The 17,661-nt window shown below is 52.3% G+C and overlaps 2 protein-coding genes across 7 annotated transcripts in view; one reads left to right on the top strand and one right to left on the bottom strand.

Annotated features, from left to right (window-relative positions):
- Nucleotides 1-350: 350 nt before the first annotated feature.
- POLR2C (RNA polymerase II subunit C) lies at nucleotides 351-12,741 on the top strand. Of its 2 annotated transcripts, XM_065566912.1 has the most exons (10): nucleotides 367-515; nucleotides 2,709-2,836; nucleotides 4,394-4,443; nucleotides 5,076-5,144; nucleotides 6,623-6,675; nucleotides 6,810-6,938; nucleotides 8,204-8,255; nucleotides 8,822-8,990; nucleotides 10,707-10,781; nucleotides 12,139-12,741. In XM_065566912.1, coding segments are annotated over exons 2-10 (744 nt in total). In that variant the 5' UTR covers nucleotides 367-515; nucleotides 2,709-2,834; the 3' UTR covers nucleotides 12,284-12,741. The 2 variants fall into 2 exon arrangements, with proteins under 2 accessions (XP_065422982.1, XP_065422984.1); XM_065566910.1 differs by lacking the exon at nucleotides 2,709-2,836 and having other exon boundaries at nucleotides 351-515.
- Nucleotides 12,742-14,421: 1,680 nt separating this feature from the next.
- DOK4 (docking protein 4) overlaps nucleotides 14,422-17,661 on the bottom strand; it is a 41,073-nt gene continuing 37,833 nt past the window's right edge. For all 5 annotated transcript variants that reach the window (XM_005312799.5, XM_065566909.1, XM_065566907.1 and 2 more), the window contains one exon: nucleotides 14,422-17,101. In XM_005312799.5, the coding sequence (XP_005312856.1) occupies nucleotides 16,974-17,101 (128 nt within the window). In that variant the 3' untranslated portion in view covers nucleotides 14,422-16,973. The remainder of the gene's footprint in view (nucleotides 17,102-17,661) is intronic.

Below are 17,661 nucleotides of genomic sequence, written 5' to 3'. Positions count from 1 at the left end.
GTGGGTTCCTGTGTGTTGTCACCCTACGGCTCCTTCGCTGCACATCTGCTTCCAGCGCCAGCCCAGGGCTGGTCCCGGGATCGGAGGGGAGGAGGTGACCTGCGGGAAGGTGTTTGTGCAGCGCCTAGCTCTGGTGGGGGCCCGCAGATGCTATGATCGCAGGCGGGGGAGACGGGGGGGGGCGGGTTTGGGTGCCTGGTGCATCCTCCGGCCCGGGCCGTGCTAGGGCTGCCCCGGAGGCGGGGCAGGGGGAGGTGCCCAGCGCTGGCGGGGGGCGGCCCCGCACAGCTGCGGAGCGGGGCGGGGCGGGTCCTCCCGGGGCGCAGGGCGGCGCGTGGCCGCTGGGGGGCAGGCGCGGGCCGGCGGGGGCGGGGCGGAGCGCGGCGGCGCTGGGGACGGAGCGGAGCAGGCCGCGGCCCGGGGCCCGCCATGCCGTACGCCAACCAGCCCACGGTGCGCATCACCGAGCTCACCGACGAGAACGTCAAGTTCATCATCGAGAACACGGACCTGGCGTGAGCGGGGGCTCGGGGAGTGAGAGCGCGCAGGGCTGCGGGGGGCTGGTTGCTGGGAGTGGGGGGCTGCGGGGGGCTGGAGAGGGCTGCAGGGAGTGGGATGCTCAGGGAATGGCGGGGGGACTGCAGGGAGCGGGGGGGGCTGTAGGGAATGGGGCACTCAGGGCATGATGGGGGCTGCGGGGGATTGGAGGGCTGCAGGAAGTGGGGGGGAGCGGGGAGGGGGACACTTGGAGTGGTGGGAGGGCTGCGGGGAGCGGGGGGGACTCCAGGGGGTTGGAGAATGGCTGCGGGGAGTGGGGTGCTCAGGGAATGGTGGGGGGCTGGTTGCTGGGAATGGGGGATTGCTGTGGGGAGTGGGGTGCTCAGGGAATGGTTGGAGCGGAGCGGGGGGGCTGCAGGGGGTTGGAGGGCTGTGGGGAATGGGGCACTCGGAATGGTTGGGGGGCTGCAGGGGGTTGGGGGACTGCAGGGAGTGGGATGCTCAGGGAATGGCGGGGGGCTGGTTGCTGGGAGTGGGGGGCTGCAGGGAGTGGGGCACTCAGAGAATGGTTCTAGGGAGCGGGGGGGGCTGTAGGGAATGGTTGGGGGGATTGCAAGGGGCTGCAGGGAGTGGGGCACTCAGGGAATGGTGGGGGGGCTGCAGGGGGTTGGGAGGGCTGTGGGGAGCAGGGGGGGCTGTGGGGAGTGGGGTACTCGGAATGGTTCTAGGGAGTGGGGGGGCAGTAGGGAATGGTTGGGGGACTGGAGGGGTTGGGCGGGCTGCGGGGAGTGAGCACTCAGGGAATGGTTGGGTGGCTGCAGGGAGTGGGGCGGGCTGCGGGGAGTGGGGCACTCGGAATGGTGGGGGGCTGCAGGGGATTGGAGGGCTGCAAGAAGTGGGGGGGAGCGGGAGGGCTGCGGGGAGTGGGGCACTTGGAATGGTGGGAGGGTCTGCAGGGAGCGGGAGGGGCTCCAGGAGGTTGGGAAATGGCTGCGGGGAGTGGGGTGCTCAGGGAATGGTGGGGGACTGCGGGGGGCTGGCTGCAGGGAGTGGGGCACTCAGGGAATGGTTGGAGCGGAGCGGGGGGGCTGCAGGGGGTTGGAGGGCTGTGGGGGTGGGGCACTCTGAATGGTTGGGGGGCTGCAGGGGGTTGGGAGGGTTGCAGGGAGTGGGGCGCTCAGGGAATGGTTGGGAGGCTGCAGGGAGCGGGGGGGGCTGTGGGGAGTGGGACACTCAGGGAATGGTGGGAGGGCTGTGGAGGGCCAGGGGGTGCTGTGCTGCAGGGAAGGGGGAGGGGGACGGGGAGGGGGACAGGGGGACGACACACTCCTCCCATGGGGAGGATCCTGATCCTCTTGCGCCACAGCTGAGAGGGGCCTGAGCCGCATCCCACATTCACTTTGCGCCCCCCTCCCCACCCCCCATTCCTCCTAGGGAGAACAGGGCAAAGGGCTTCACTGCTCCTTGAGGTTCCACCCACCTCTTTCCCTCTCGGAGCTTTCCCCTGCCCACCTTCCAGCCTTAGGTTCCTGTCCTCCCCTGGCTCTAAGATGCCTGAGAGGTGCCCCACTAGGTGGGAGAAGGAGACCCCCTAGTGCATGGTGCCCTCTTCCCCTCAGTGTGCTGCCAGATGGTAGAATGGTGCTGGGGCACAGGCCTGTCTGCTGGAGCCCTGGGGGCAGGTGACCAGGCTGAAGGACTGCTGGGGGTGGGGCAAAACAAGGAGAAATGCCACCCACACTGGGGTGATCCAGGCACCACAATTCCCACTCCCCAGCTCCATAGATTGGGCCCGCTACTTTGGTCTTGACCTTTCCGTGCCTGAGAGAAGACAAAGAAATGTCTCCCCGTAAACAAACCCTGTCCCCCAACTATCTGCCCTGGCTCTAAAGGTTCATTCACAAGTATGTTTCATCTTTACATTTTGATGTTTAGCATGATCCTTGGCTAAGTATATTCAGGCCTCATTTTTGCCACAGAATTGTACTCCAGAATCTATTTTCCTTTTAAAAAATAACATTTCTAGTTTTTGTTTGTGAAGAATCCCTTAAAAACATGAAACAAATGTGACCCCCCAAGCCATTACTGTCTGTGTCACCTTTGAGACTAACAGAAGTACTGGGAGCATAAGCTTTCGTGGGTAAGAACCTCACTTCCAGTACTTCTGTTAGTCTCAAAGGTGCCACAGGACCCTCTGTTGCTTTTTACAGATTCAGACTAACACGGCTACCCCTCTGATACTGTCTGTGTGAATCTGTAGACAGCCTGAAATCATACCTCTGAGAGGTGTGAACTGCCCCATTTATTTCAGTGGAGCTGTTAACCTACAGTTCAGAATGTAAGTGTCAGCATTGTCTGCCATTTCACTGCTGGTTGTTTTAGTAGACACAGATAATGTGCATATCCCACAAACCCAGAAGACCTCCCATGCCTACCAGGGTACCAAAAGGGCCAACTATCCCTACCTGGCTACCAAAACCTCTCCCCTCCAGATAAAGAAAAGTCTGTGATGCATTATCAGTACAAAAGTCTGTGGTATGGTGAAACATAGGGAAAAGGTGAAATAAATGGCCTCCACACATAAGTAGGAGCTAGGATTCAGATTATATTTTCATATTTAATTTATTACTCTCCATTTTTAATTTAAATTAAACTAAGCTTCAGCCTGCCACGCTAGAGTCCCACGTAATCCAGGGACCTTGCTGCAGAATCTAGCTCCAATGTTCTGCCGAGCACAAGGGGCCGTGACTGTATTACTGTGTACACTTTACTTTATGGCATTGTGACCTCTGTAAGAATTTCACAGATAATCATTAGCACGTCCTACTTTTCCACTAGGGCCTCTCTCAAGAATTGCCAGTCATATTAACCTGGGGGTGGCTTGTTATGGGGAGACTCTAAAGAGTATGATTGAAGCTCTTATCGGGAGTGGTCAGAACAAGGATCACAGATGAAGACTCCGGGCTCTGTTTATAGACTGCCCACTATTAACGAAGGGCAGTGGCATTAGGAGCAGAGTGGTGAAAGCTGCATAGAGCCCCATTGGGTTTACTCTTACCAATAAAGCTTTGCTGGTGGGCAAACAAATCTAGCGATGGATGAATGGAGAATGAAAAGGATCCAGGAAGCAGGTATTATTAGGGTACGTCTATACTTACCCGCTGGTTTGGCGGCCAGCAGTCGATCTTCTGGGATCGATTTATCGCGTCTTGTCTAGACGCGATAAATCGATCCCGGAAGTGCTCGCCGTTGGCGCCGGTACTCCTGCTCCGCGAGAGGAGTAGGCAGAGTCGACGGGGGAGCCTGCCTGCCGCGTGTGGACCCGCGGTAAGTACCTTTAAGTTCGAACTAAGATACTTCGACTTCAGCTACGTTATTCACGTAGCTGAAGTTGCGTATCTTAGTTCGAACTGGGGGCTTAGTGTGGACCAGGCCTAAGTCTTGGCAGGCTGCACTTTGGCCATGTCTATTTGGAGCAAACCTTGTATCTTAAGACACTCAGGCCTGATCTACATGTGAAAGTTAAGTCGACATAGCTCACGCCCCTTATCAATGTAGCTATGCCAACCTAACTCTTAGTGTAGATGCAGATGTGCCACCAAATGCATCGCCGTGACTATCATCGTTCAGAGCAGTGGTGGAGCTATGTCAGTACAGCCTCCGCAGTGTAGACGTACTCTCCCTCGGATACTATGATGGTGGATGTGGTATCAGACGAGAGAGAGAGACAACCGGAATGTCCCTGTTCTCATACTGAGCTGTCCTTTGGGTATAGTTCATGTTAGCTGAGCTCAGGGTAACTCCATGTCTGTCTCTCTCACACGGGATTACATGATTTGATGTTCATGACTTGTGTTTCTCAGTGTCTCAACGCTGGTTTTCTCCTCTGTTACAGGGTAGCGAATTCCATCCGAAGAGTGTTTATAGCTGAAGTTCCCATAATAGGTATTTTCTCCTCCTTTAGTCTTTTGTTGTCTGTTCCTGAAGAAGATCCCGTAGGGGTACATCTGCACAGCAGTGAAGAGGGGGATTCCCAGCTTGCGTGGTCAGGCGTGTGCTAAGTCTGCTTGAGCGACCACACTAAAAATAGCAGCGGGGACACAGTGGCACAGGCCGTGGCTTGGGCTAGCCAGCTGCGTGCAGTCCCAGGCATCCCCTTGGGCAACTAGCCTGAGTGGTCACCTGTGCTGCCGTGACCACACTGCGATTTTTAGCACAGTCGCTCAAGCACAGTTAGCACGTGTACTACCTGAGCTGGGAATCACCCACCAAACTGCCCTGTAGGCATATCCTTAGACTCAATCAGCTGCCATTGTCACTGTTCCTTCGGTTCACCTGTGCCAGACTTCCCTGTGCCCCTTGTATTTGGGGAAAGGCATGCAAATGAATTGCTAATGTGCCTGAGCCTTTAACATTTAGTTAAGTTATTTTTATTAGGTTTTGCACATGGGACCTAAGACCATCAAAACTTTTCAGGCTCTCTGAAACCATGTATCATCATGGGGGTGCAGGCCCCGTGAATTCAGTGTCTTTCTACCTCCAAGAGCTTTGATTACTTGTTTCTGTTCTGTTTGCAGCCATAGACTGGGTCCAGATAGATGCTAACTCCTCTGTGCTCCATGATGAGTTCATTGCACACAGATTGGGTGAGTAACCAGTATCTTAAAGAAAGGAGGAAAATCATTCTGGTCCCTAAGTATGTCTAGAATGTATTGTAGAGAACAATCCTAGAATCGTAGGGCTGAAAGGGACCTCATGAGGTCATCTAGTCCAGCCCCGTGTGCAGAGGCAGGACCCAGTAAACCTAGACCACAAGTGTTTGTGAGTCTGTTCTTAAAAATTTCCCTTGGTAACCTATTCCAGTCCTTAGAAAATCCTTTCTAACTAGGATAGTTAATATTTAACTTAAATCCCCTGGCTGCAAACTGAGCTGATATCCTACCCTGTGTAGTTATGGAGAACAGTTGATTGCCATCTTCTTAATAACCGTCCTTGACATATTTGTAGACTTATGTCCCCCACCCCCTTAGTCTTCTCTTGACTAATCATGCCCAGTTCCTTCAACCTTTCCTCACAGGTCAGGTTTTCTAAACCTTTTTTCATTGTTGTTGCTCTCCCCTGGACCCACTCCAATTTGTCCACAACTTTCTTGAAGTGTAGAGCCCAAAACTGGGGTCAGTACTCCAGCAGTACTCACCAGTGCTGAGCAGAACGGAGCAATTACCTCCCATGTCTCCCATCCAATGCTCTGTTAATAATCCCAGTGTGACAGTCGCCTTATTCGCAGCAGCACCACACTGTTGACTCATTCGTGATCACCTATAACCCCCAGATCCTTTTCAGCAGTACTGCTGCCTAGCCAGTCAGCTCCCATTTTGTATTTGTGCATTTGATTTTTCCTCCTGAGTGCAGAGCACTACACTGGTCTGTGTTGAATTTCTCTTGTTGATTTCAGTCCGAATCTCAATTTATGAAGATCATTCTGAATTCTAATCCTGTCTTCCAAAGTACACCTCTACCCCGATATAACGCGACCCAATGTAACACGAATTTGGTTATAACGCGGTAAAGCAGTGCTCCGGGGGGGGCGGGGCTGTGTGCTCCGGCGGATCAAAGCAAGTTCACTATAACGCGGTTTCACCTATAACGCGGTAAGATTTTTTGGCTCCCGAGGACAGCATTATATCGGGGTAGAGGTGTACTGGCAACAAGCAGATTTTATAAGTATGCTCTCCACTCCAGCAAAGTCATCAATGAAAATATTGACTAGTACTGGACCAGGACAAACCCCCCTGGGGCTTCCCCACCCCTTTGATAGGTCCTTCCAGTTTGACACTGAACCATTGATAACTATTCTGAGTACAGTCTTTCAACCAGTCATGCACCCACCTTACAGTAATTTCATCAACACCGTATTTTACACTGGCCCACACGATGTGTGGAAACTGACCCTATTGGTTTTTTTTCTGTCTCTAACTACTGATGGGACCTTTTGTGATGGTGAGATGCCGGGAGCTTTGTCCCTCTCTGGTAGTCCCACGGGAGGGGTGTTCGGTCCCTTGGTATCACTTAGATGTATTTCATGGTGTTTTCTGCACTCTCCCTAACTAACATCTCGCCTCAGGTCTGATCCCACTCACCAGCGATGACATTGTGGATAAGCTGCAGTACTCCAGGGTGAGTTCAGAGATACGCCAAGCTCTCGTTGAGAGGTCTGTGTGGGGAGAATGGCCTGATCTGACATGGGATGCTACACGTTCTCATTGGCAGAGAACAGTGGTCCTGACCTGTTTCTTACCCCCTCTCCCTAGGATTGTACATGTGATGAGTTCTGTCCAGAGTGTTCTGTGGAGTTTACCCTGGATGTCCGGTGCAATGAAGACCAGACTCGTCACGTGACATCCCGTGATCTCATCTCCAACAATCCCCGGGTTATACCGGTCAGTATAAGATCAAGTCAATCTCTAAGGTCTCTTCCCTACCCTTTTTCTAAGCAGAAAGAGCAAGGCTCCTGTCTGATAGATATGACATCCTTACATTTTAGGCATCCTAGCTCAAGCTCGTACAAGGCTTTCGTGTATTCTGTCTATCTTCCCCTTCACGTTCCAAGTATGCACTCTTAGATCATCCATTGCCAAGTTCTTCCTAGACAGCCTCAGTGTTGCATCACCTAGACTTGTGTTCTAAATCATGATGGCTGTGGGGCTCTTTGGAAGGGCTCTCAGAACCTTCAAAGGCCTGGCAGAAATTCTGCTGCCTGCAAGTTTGCTTGTTGGCCCTCGGCAGTGCTAGGTAGCAGCGGTATCTCAGATGAGGCATAAGAGCCATGTGGCTCTTGACAGGCCTCTGAGAAGGATGTTAAGAGAGCCTCCGGAGAACGGATTCAAAGAGATTTGGTGGGGCGAGTCTTTAAAATACACCTAAATACCTAACCACAGGGGAGTAGTCTGAAGGCTGCCCCTCGTTTTCACAAAGTGGAGCAGATCGCAGATGTTTTCCTTTTTAAAAAATACTGTGCCGAACCTTCCTCTGAGCAGCCAGGCCACTTTGATTGTGATGGAGCACTGCATGCTGGGATCTGTTGCCTGCAGGCTAAGCCTCCATATTAAAGATAGAGCAACTCTGTGCAGTGTTATGGAACCACAGGGGTCACATTTGGCCCACAGACTGCACCACATGGTCATCCTATCATATGGGAACGCTGGTTGGAAAGATGTATAGACTGGCTCTTCCTCACTATACAATCACCAGCCTAGGTGTGGCTATCCAAAGCTGATCTACTAAAATTCAATGGGGTGGCCCGTATTTGTAATCATAGATATGTCGGGCTGGAAGGGACCAAGAGAAGTCATCTAATCAACCCTCTTGCGCTGAGGCAGGACCAAGTAAACCTAGACCAACCCTGATAGGTTTTTGTCCAACCTGTTCTAAAAATCCTCCGATGATGGGAATTTCACAATCTCCTTTGGAAGCCAATTCAAGACTTTCAACTATCCTTATAGTTAGAAAGTTTTTCCTAATATCTAACCTAGATCTCCCTTGTGGCAAATGAAGCCCATTATTTCTTGTCCTGCCTTCAATAATTCACTACAGGCTAAGTCTGTTTGCAGTGACTGTCCTCTTAGTTTAGTGGGTGACCCAGGGTTTGAAGTTGGGAGAAGGGGTTGGTCCCCCAATGACCTCATCTGTGGCTCGTTCTATGCAGGTGACATCACGGAGCAGAGACAATGACCCCAATGACTATGTGGAGCAGGATGGTAAGTGAGTCACTGTATAGAAGGGCTGCAGAGAGAAACCGATTTTCCTCTTCGACCCATACCCCAAATTACTAGTCAGTTAACCCTGGGGCAGTTGCAGATGTGGCACTGACAGGCAAAGCAGGCAGTGTGGAAATGTCAGTATGCACAGGGTTAACTTTTTGTTCCAGTAAACAGATGTGAACCCTGCATTTACTGCTACTTTGGAGTTAGAGTGTTTGTTTGGGAGGTAAAAGAGATCCTTTCTCTCTTGCGGTTATAACTGGGTATTACAGCAAAGATGCAAAAACAGCTGCTCCCCATCTGCTGTGGTCTAAGGGCCAAATCATGCCCTCAGCCATGTGTACAGCGCCCGTCTTTCCATCGGTGGGAGTTGCATGGCTGATATCCAGGCATGAATAAGCCCTTCTAAGATTGTAAATGAGCTCCGCTTTCTAAGGAGATTTCCCTCTACACGAATAGCTTCCCACTCACTCATCACTCAAATGCAAGCGTGCTACCATGCGAGGATTTCTCCTTTGCAGCCACTCTCCCACCCCATTTGACTCCGTGTCTGTTCTTTTCAGATATCCTCATTGTCAAGTTACGGAAAGGGCAGGAGCTGAGATTGCGAGCCTATGCCAAGAAGGGGTTTGGCAAGGAGCATGCCAAGTGGAACCCTACAGCAGGGGTAGCCTTTGAGTACGATCCAGACAATGCGTTGAGGCACACAGTCTACCCCAAGCCGGAGGAATGGTATGTTCTGGTTTGAGAATAGCATTGGTTGAGTGGCACGTGTGATCACAACCAAGAGAAAATATTCTGTATTCAGTACAAGAGACTACATTAATGCAACACTGTGGCTGAGAAATTAAAACCACAAGTCATGAGATTACTTAAAGTTAGGATTCCCATAGCATCTGTATTGTCCCTCCAGTAAAGGTGATCACCTGGGTGGTTAATGCTACTTTCAGCTTGAGATATTCCCGTAGTATTAGGCCTGGGTGATCCTTAGTTTGACAGCGTAGTGTCTCCCCTTCTAAATATTCTTAGTCAAACACGTGTTCGCTACAAACTCGTTTTAATTTCATTTCACATCATTTCCAATAGCTGGTCAAGTTCTAGCCCCAGAGGTAACGTGTAAGAATTTGGTAAGCAACTGAAAATAGGGGTTTGGAATGAAAATGCCAGCTCGCCCTTAGGCAGAGCAGCGATGAAATAGTGTGTGTATTTGAACAGAACAGTGGTTCCCAGTTATTTTCTTGGAGCTGCCCATGGTGTGAATTGGCCAATGGGAACCCTTCCCCCCCCCCCCCACACACACACACACACACCCCTCTCCTAGTCCTAATGCCATGTGCTGACACAGTTGCTGCTCTCTCTCCATTTTTCTGTTCCTTTTATCTTAGTACTCCACAAACACACCCCTTCTCCATATTCTTTGCAGACATTTTCCCCTACTCCCCTTCCTGACACCCTCCTCCCTCCTACACACACCCACACTAGAAGGCTACCTGCTGCTGCAGGTGAGGAGTGACCAGTGGTGCCATCCAAGGCTCAGCTGAGTGCCAGGGGAACAGAGAAGAGGCACTTGGACTGGCAGACTGCTGCCTGCAGCCCTGTACTTGTGAGCTGCCCCCATAGATGCGCAGGGAAGATTGGGTGGCTTTTAATGAGACATCTTGCAAACATGGTAGCTTGTTTGCAGTCTGAGGGTAGGAGGCAGGAAGTGAAGCTGGGGTCCTTTCCCCATCCTCTTTGATCCTCTCCTGTGCCAAGCCCTGAACTAGCCTGGCACCCCCGTCTCCAACGGCAGGCTTGTCCCTCAGGTTGGGAAACACACACAGGTCTTTAGTTAAGAAAGTATAGCAGTGGTTCTCAACCAGGGGTACGTATGCTCCTGGGGGTAGTCAGAGATCTTCCAGGGGGTACATCAACTCATCTAGATATTTGCCTAGTTTTACAACGGGCTACATAAAAAGCACTAGCGAAGTCAGCATAAACTAAAATTTCGTACAGACAGTGACTTGTTTATACTGCTCTATAGACTGCCCACTTAACTATAAGTACAGTATTTATATTCCAATTGATTTTATCATTATGGTAGAAATAACAGTAAGCAATTTTTCAGTAATAGTGCGCTGTGACACTTGTATTTTTATGTCTGATTTTGTGAGCAAGTGGTTTTGAAGAGAGGTTAAATTTGGGGAACGCAAGACAAATCAGACTCCTGAAAGGGGTACAGTCCTCTGGAAAGGTTGAGAGCCACTGAAGTATAGCATCAATGTAATGTCTGTTGGCAGACTGTATCGTGCTTTGGCCATTGGACTCTTCCAGCTCTATAATCTTAAATACACTAACGCCATCCTCCTGCCCCAGGTCATTCAGCTGCTGATTGTTGGCCACTCCTGGGAAGGAGCCGGTGGGGAGGTGGGTTTCAGCACTAACCTTAATGGCTGTGTTTGATCCTAGGCCAAAGAGCGAATACTCCGAAATTGACGAGGATGAGGCCCAGGCTCCCTATGACCCCAATGGAAAGCCAGAGCGGTAAGGAGCTGGCTCTCTGCGGCAGCGCATGGGCAAGGAGGAGGGCATTTCCAAACGCCACCCAGCAGCGCCTCAGCCCGTTGTCTGGGCCTTTCTGGTGGGGTTCGGTGACTTTGCAGAACGATTTGCCAGCCTCGGGAGCTGGTGTTTCCTGGGCAGTAGGTTAGGGCCCATTGATGGAGTAGTGAAATGCAAGCCAGGACTGGCTGACTTCTCCCTCCAAGAGAGCCTGTCCTGTCAGAGAATGGGAATCCCTCAGTGGGGCAGTGCAGGACTCAGTGAGCCTCTCCTCTCAGATCAGCTGGGTGGGTGCTTTGGGGCTCATGACAAATCACTGCATGGTCTCCAAGACGGGGCAAACCAGCAGAGCTTTGTGGAGGGCTCTCATCCTCCTGGGGAGGAGGAGTCTCAACTGCAGTAATCCCCTTCAGACCACAAGCCTGTCCCAGGTAGAACAATAAACACAGTAGCCCCAGGTAACAAAGGAAACACAATAGTCCTGCCCCAGGCCTACTCTTCCCACAGAGAGGCTGCAGTGTGTGGTGGTATCCTGGTCCACAGCTGGGCTGGGCTGGGCTGTCCTTCAGGAGCTAGCACAAGAGATCTGCCTCTTTCCCAGCCTCCTCTGAGCTGAGCTGGCTCTCTCCTTTTCACTGCCCCCTCCATGCCTGACTGCTCCTGCAGGTGAAGCAGGGCAGGGCAGATTAACCCTTCCCCGGACAGGGCGGGGTGTGGATAACCCATCACAGTGTAAATGAGGCTTCTCCGGAGGCACCAGGAAGGACTAGAATGAATATGGAGACCCTGGTGTCATCAAAGGCTGGCTGGGGAGTTGGGCGAGTGGTACGGAGCTGTCGCGTTCACGTTCAAATTGAGCCATTTGTTCATCTTGCACTGGCTTCTCTGCCCTGGCACTTGAGTACAATGCTGTCTACGATGAATGTGTTTGAAGCTGGGCAGGTGAGCTGAGACTCTGGGACATCCTGGTATCCCCATTTCCAGTGCTGAAATGACTGCTAGAGAGTCGTACTGCTTTAGTGGCCAAAGCTGCCACCAGCCCAGTCAGATCCAAGCCCATTGTGCTCGGCGCTGCATAGCGATTGTGAGCAGGTACAGAAATCCATCGCGGAAGCTCTCTGAGCGATATGCAGTAGCCTGTAAACTTACAAGCCGTCATTTTGGGTCTACGGCTGCTGTTGCAAAGGTGGGTGGAAAGGAAGGGCTAACAAGACTCCCAGGAGCCAAGAATGAGATCTCCCTGCAGTGAAATACAATAGGGTGGAAACACATTGCAGAGAGAAATCTCCAGTTCTTTGCCTTCCTGTATAAGAATCTTAATCTCCTCCAATACCCCCAGGTTTTATTACAACGTGGAGTCCTGCGGCTCCCTACGGCCGGAAACCATCGTCCTCTCGGCACTGTCCGGGCTGAAGAAGAAACTGAGCGACCTCCAGACCCAGCTAAGTCACGAGATCCAGAGTGATGTCCTGACTATAAACTGAGCCCTGCCCCTTTCCTGCAGAATCTCCCCTTGTGACCAAGTCACACTGATGAGCGGCACGGTTCATGGAGCCACCTGCTTTTTTCCTGGGACGGGGCTAATCGTAGCCAAGTGAACGTGCAGCCCTGCTCCTTGTGTGCTGAACCTTCAGGCCTTTCTGGCACTCAACTGGTGGGGATGTGATGTGTATTGAGACGGCTTCCCATCAGTCGCCCCTTAGAGCATGGAAGCTGCTCTGGGGAAGCAGGGGCGAGATTTCCAGCATAGTGCAGGGACGTTCCCAGGTGTGGTATATTATTGTAATGGGGAGTGGGGGTGAATCTGTGTAAATGACCCTGTCTCTTGCCTGTTGTCACTGGACTCTGGCCATCCGTCGGTTGGGATTTGGAAGCATGTATCTCAGCTCAGTTGCACAGCTGTATCCTGTTCGTTATCACGCTGAATAAAGCCTTTTTCCTACGTTCAGCCGTCCCTGAAAGCTTGTGGGAGGAGAGGTCCCAGCCATCAGTTCTCACCACCAGACATTCACGGAATGAGGTCTGCTTTGGAGGACTGGCTGCTCTCTTTGCTTTCTGCTGCTCCTGACGTTATCTCCTATAGAAATCAGCCCCCAGCCCTGGCACTTGTATATAACGTGGCATCTGTGGCTAAGGTGAGTCTGTCTGAACCTGGGCTGCTGCAGAAGGCAGTGCTCCAAGAGAGACCCTATGTGCCAAGGAGGCTTAGCTGGATGTAGACTCCTCGGGGGTGTGCTGTGTGTGAGCAGTATGTACCCTGTATGGGGAACGGGGTAGCTGGGTGCCTGTCACTGAGAACCCCTCTGATTCAGCCAGCGTCAGACCTGGACAGTGCCGGGAGATCAACACCTATCAAACCGTCACTGCAGGTGCCAAGGCTGAAATTCCCCCAGACACTCCTGGCCTCTCCCCACCACTGTCACCCAGCAGGACTTTAAAGATGAGTCTAAAGAAATGCCATTGGCTGTCTGTGGGCAGGCTGAGGCAGACAGTGATCTGTGTTTAATTACTCCAGTCAGGGAGGAGGGGCATTCCCAGCGCAGCGGCCAGGATCAATAGAGATGGAAACAGGCAGAGAGTCACTTGCTCTGGTCACACCACAAATGTGTGGTGCAGGGGTCTTGGGTGGGCAACACTGCCTCCATGTCCAGGCCTGAAGTGTAGCTTTCCCCTGATGCTTTCCTGCGGCATGCCCTGGATAACCAAGCCAGGGCGGGGGATAGACTCATAGACTTTAAGGTCAGAAGGGACCATGATCATCTAGTCTGACCTCCTGCACAACGCAGGCCACAGAATCTCACCCACCCACTCCTGTATCAAAGCTATTGAAGCCCTCAAATCATGGTTTAAAGACTTCAAAGTGCAGAGAATCTTCCAGTAAGAGCCCCGTGCCCCACTTAGTAGCTCCTTGCCCTGTGAAAAGAAGAGGCAGCATGTTTTCCCGGTGGGGTGGGGTGGGGTGAGCTCTGGATCCAGCCTGTAGGGTTCAGAGCCTCTAATAGGCCTGAAAATCCACCCATTGCCTTACCCACCTGGGGATTCCGCTCCTTCCCTTGCTTGCAAACAGCCCAGCCTGGGCGCCTGCCAGACTGTTCTAAGCCCTTGTCTGATGAAGTGAGCTCCTAATGGGGTTAGGAATGCAAGTACCAACGCCTTTCAGTGGGACTTGTGCGCTTGTCTTGCTCAGGTACTTTTGAAAATTACCCCCCAGCGTCTGTTCTGAAGAGCACATACGGAGCTGCAGGACAGCTGGGAGCAGCATTCACCCTGTTTGGGTCAATCTGGGGAGGGGCTTAGGATCGTTTGAATCACTACAGTGATGGATAGAGGATTACATAGCTCCTCTTTCTTTAACCGTTAAGTGAAGATCATTCAATTTGGAAAAGACGGCCCCCTCTCCCCCACTACTCTCTGCTTTAAGGCTTCATTGATGCTCACGTGAAATGGCCTGTGTAGTGACCCTTTACACACGGCGGCCTTGGATCTAATTCAGGCTTGGAGCGTTTCAGATGTTAGGAAGCCTTCCCTGATAATCAGTACATTTGTCTTCACTGCACCATTATTCTTATGTATCCCTCCTTGCACCCTGTAGCGTGTCTGGAGTTAGCAGACAAACAGGAAGGGTGAGTAAAGTTTGTTTATTGATTGAGCAGTTCCTTTAAAAAACACAACATTTTTGGCAATAACTGCTATGTCCCCTCTTGCCTGGCTTAACGCATCTGTGCATCAAATTCCTGAGGCAGCCTAGTTCCTGCTCAAGCTTTCACCTGTCCCAGCACTTAGCAGCGCCACGCCTCCAAACCTCAGGGCAGGGCCTGTCGTCGTCGTGGGATAGCCCAGCACTTCGGCTCTAGTCTTACCAACACTTTTCAAAGTTGAGAGTGTCTCTCTGCAGCGATGTTTTAAAGGCACAGGGCCAGAGACTCCATGTACTTCCATTAGAACCACAGCTGAGGACTTGGTCTGCTCCTGGAGCCTGAACAAAAGCATTTGACCCTAGTGCCTAAAACAAGAGCTAATAGCCAGGGAACCCAGATAGGCATTTAGGCTAGGAAATGATAGCAGGTTACACCTCATCTGTGAGGACGTACATCCATTAAGCTCATCTGATCCACTCTACCACAGAGTATGTGGTCTAGACTTGAACCTGGCTGGTTCCTGTCACTCTAGACAAGTGTCGTGGGGAAAGAGCACTGAATTTAGTGGGGCTTGCAACAGGGCAGTTTGGACAGTCGCTGGGCTTGTGTGCCAGGACTTTTCCAGCAGATCTGTCTGAAAGGTCTTCGTCGTCTTACTCATCATCTACACGCACAACCAGAAAACAAGAGTATTTACAGGTGATAGTCCACAAGGTCTCCCCATCCCCAAGAGACAGTACCTTACGCTTTAAAAACCAACCAACCAACCCAAGCGAGGAAACCCCTAGCGTTGGTACTGCAATAAAAAGATAGCCCTTCTGAAAGGTATTCAATAAATAGCAGAACTAGAAAATCAATTGCTTTGATTTGATTTCAGCATATTAAAACCAACTTCCACATGCCCAGGGGTTCACTAATTATTCTCAGGAAGTGACCCACTGGCACCATGGGGGGAGGGAGGAGCTACAAAGAAGATTGAAATGGGCCTTGGGCTGCACTCCAGCCCTCTGCCAGCATTGGCTCCTTGAGGCTGTGGGGCATCTAGTGGAAATGAAACCTGGGTCCCCCACCATCAGCTAGAAGCACAATGTCCCTTACAAGGAGGAAGCAAGGAGGAGGTCATGTGACCAACTGATTGTCTCTGGCTAGCCTCCTGTCAATGGGATTTCAGCATTGCTGCGGGTGAGAGCGCCCCAGAGGAAACGGGGGCCATTGGCTGACCCGGGGAGGTAAAAGAAAGGGAACTTCTCAACACGGACGCCTCCCAACAAGGCTGGCTCTGCCAAACAGGTAGATTGGGCAGGTTGCTACCGTAGCTTAGAGGCAATGCAGTATTTAGTGGCTGTGTATTAAGGGTGGGAGGGGTGTAGCCCTGCCAGCCTGTGCAAAACGAGGCAGCCCTGTAGATGCCCCATCCCGTGTAACTAAACGGCCGTGCTTTAGCTATCTCGAGAGAAGGGCTTGGTTTGGAAGGGAAATCCATGCTGCAGCCACTTAGCTGCTAGAATCTGAACTGAGGACACACCGCTAATGGAGCGAAATCCCGCTCAGCCAGTCCCCAGCCCACTGAGAACGCCGCCCTCCGGAAGCTGGGGGCGTTTGTGCAGAAGTCACAGTTCGGAAAGAAAACCAGTTTCTCCTGAGATGTCAGAAAGTTCCACGGTGTGTGTTCTGGTATCTTCGAGAAGTGCAAAATGAGCATAGGCTTGCAAGTCCCCAATGCTCCCTCTCCCAGGGAAAGCACTACTGGATTCAGGAGGGAGCATCCATTCGCAGCCTGGGCAACCTATGGGACTCTCCGGGGCACCTCTGCCCCTAAAGGAACAGGCCGGATTTGCAGCAGCCTCTCCAAAACGTTCACTTCGGTTGCCCCGCTTCGAGTGACACTTCATTGCTCCCACTGGCTGCCAACAATAACTGCAACCCGTCGGCCACTTGAGAAAACGCCGTCCTTCCGCTCTGAGCCTTGCTGAGGGGATCCTGGGGGATTTCCCTTCCCAGCAGAGGCGGTGGGGTGTCTGCTCCAAATGAGGCTGGATTTCCCGCACGATGCCACCCTAAGGAAAAAAGAAAGATCCACCCACCCAAGAATTAAAAATCTCTGGTGTCTCATCTTCCCCATGTCTCTTCAGTGGCTAAGAAACTTGCATTCGTGTGAGAAGGAAAGTCTCTTAATATAGAATATGTATAAGCAATAGATATTTAAAATCGTTTAACAACGTAGAGCTAGACATCTTCTTCCCTATCGTTAGCTCCTCATGCTCGGTCTGCTAGAAGGGCATGGCCAGGACTCGAGTTCCAGACCACCTGGGGCCATCTCCAGCCTTCTTCCCAGCACAGAGGACCCAGTCTCACACTTTCTCCCTGCAGGCAGGAGCTCTGATAACTTCTCCAAAGAGATGGGAGTGTTCCCAGAACTTCAGCACCCTCAAGAAAGGAGGGGAGGGGAGCACTGGAAAACAAATGTCTCCTGCACTTAACGCCCCCTTTCTCCAGCATGGCCTGGCCCGGGGGGGTCTCTCCACTCAGAGCACGGTCACTGAGAAGCAGACTTGGGCTCTTTGCTGTCGCTCTTGCCGCTTTTTGCAGGCTTTGGCTTCAGTAAGATGAACCTGTTCAGGAGGTCTGTGTCCGAGCTGGCCTGGGCCCCGGAGTACACTTCACCTGTGGAGAAAGCAGAATTTTGTACTGTTTCGTGGTCCTCATCAGGGCCGGCGCTTCCACTAGGCGACCCTAGGCGGTTGCGTAGGGCAGCAGGATTTGGGGGGGCAGCATTTTGCCGCCCTCGGTGGAAATTCAGCGGTGGGGGGTCCTTCCACTCTGGGTCTTCAGTGGAAATTCGGCGGCGGGTCCTTCACTCGCTCCGGGACCCGCCGCTGAAGTGCCCCGAAGATGCGGAGCGGAAAGACCCCCGCCGCCAAAGACCCCAGGCCCCCTGAATGCTCAGAGGAGGAGCGCTGCCGCCTAGGGCGGCAAAAACTCTGGCGCCGCTCCTGGTCCTCCTAGTATTGCAAGGTGAAGTAAAGGAACCTGTCATGTCCTTCAGTGCCTCCTGCTGGGGGAGGCTAGGACTGGACTATTCTGGAGCTCCTGCAGTAATCTCTACACCGCCTCCTGCTGGAAGGGGCTGGGACTGGAGTAGCCGGAAGCTCCTGCACAGCAGCCCACTGGGAGAATCTGGGCTTTGAGTGACTGCCAGTGCTCTGACCGCATTCCCCCTCCAG

Source organism: Chrysemys picta, chromosome 14, assembly GCF_011386835.1.
Source record: "Chrysemys picta bellii isolate R12L10 chromosome 14, ASM1138683v2, whole genome shotgun sequence".
NCBI lineage: Eukaryota > Metazoa > Chordata > Testudines > Emydidae > Chrysemys > Chrysemys picta.
The sequence above is the reverse complement of the archived record's forward strand: the minus strand, read 5'-3'. Positions and strand labels throughout refer to the sequence as shown.

What these genes read in the sequence shown, in the direction of transcription:
- POLR2C (XM_065566910.1), top strand. Translation starts at nt 430, where the DNA reads ATGCCGTACGCCAACCAGCCCACGGTGCGCATCACCGAGCTCACCGAC. An exon ending in ATAAGCTGCAGTACTCCAGG is followed by an intron (nt 6,676 to 6,809) that starts GTGAGTTCAGAG and finishes CCCTCTCCCTAG; the next exon opens with GATTGTACATGTGATGAGTT. An exon ending in TGACTATGTGGAGCAGGATG is followed by an intron (nt 8,256 to 8,821) that starts GTAAGTGAGTCA and finishes TGTTCTTTTCAG; the next exon opens with ATATCCTCATTGTCAAGTTA.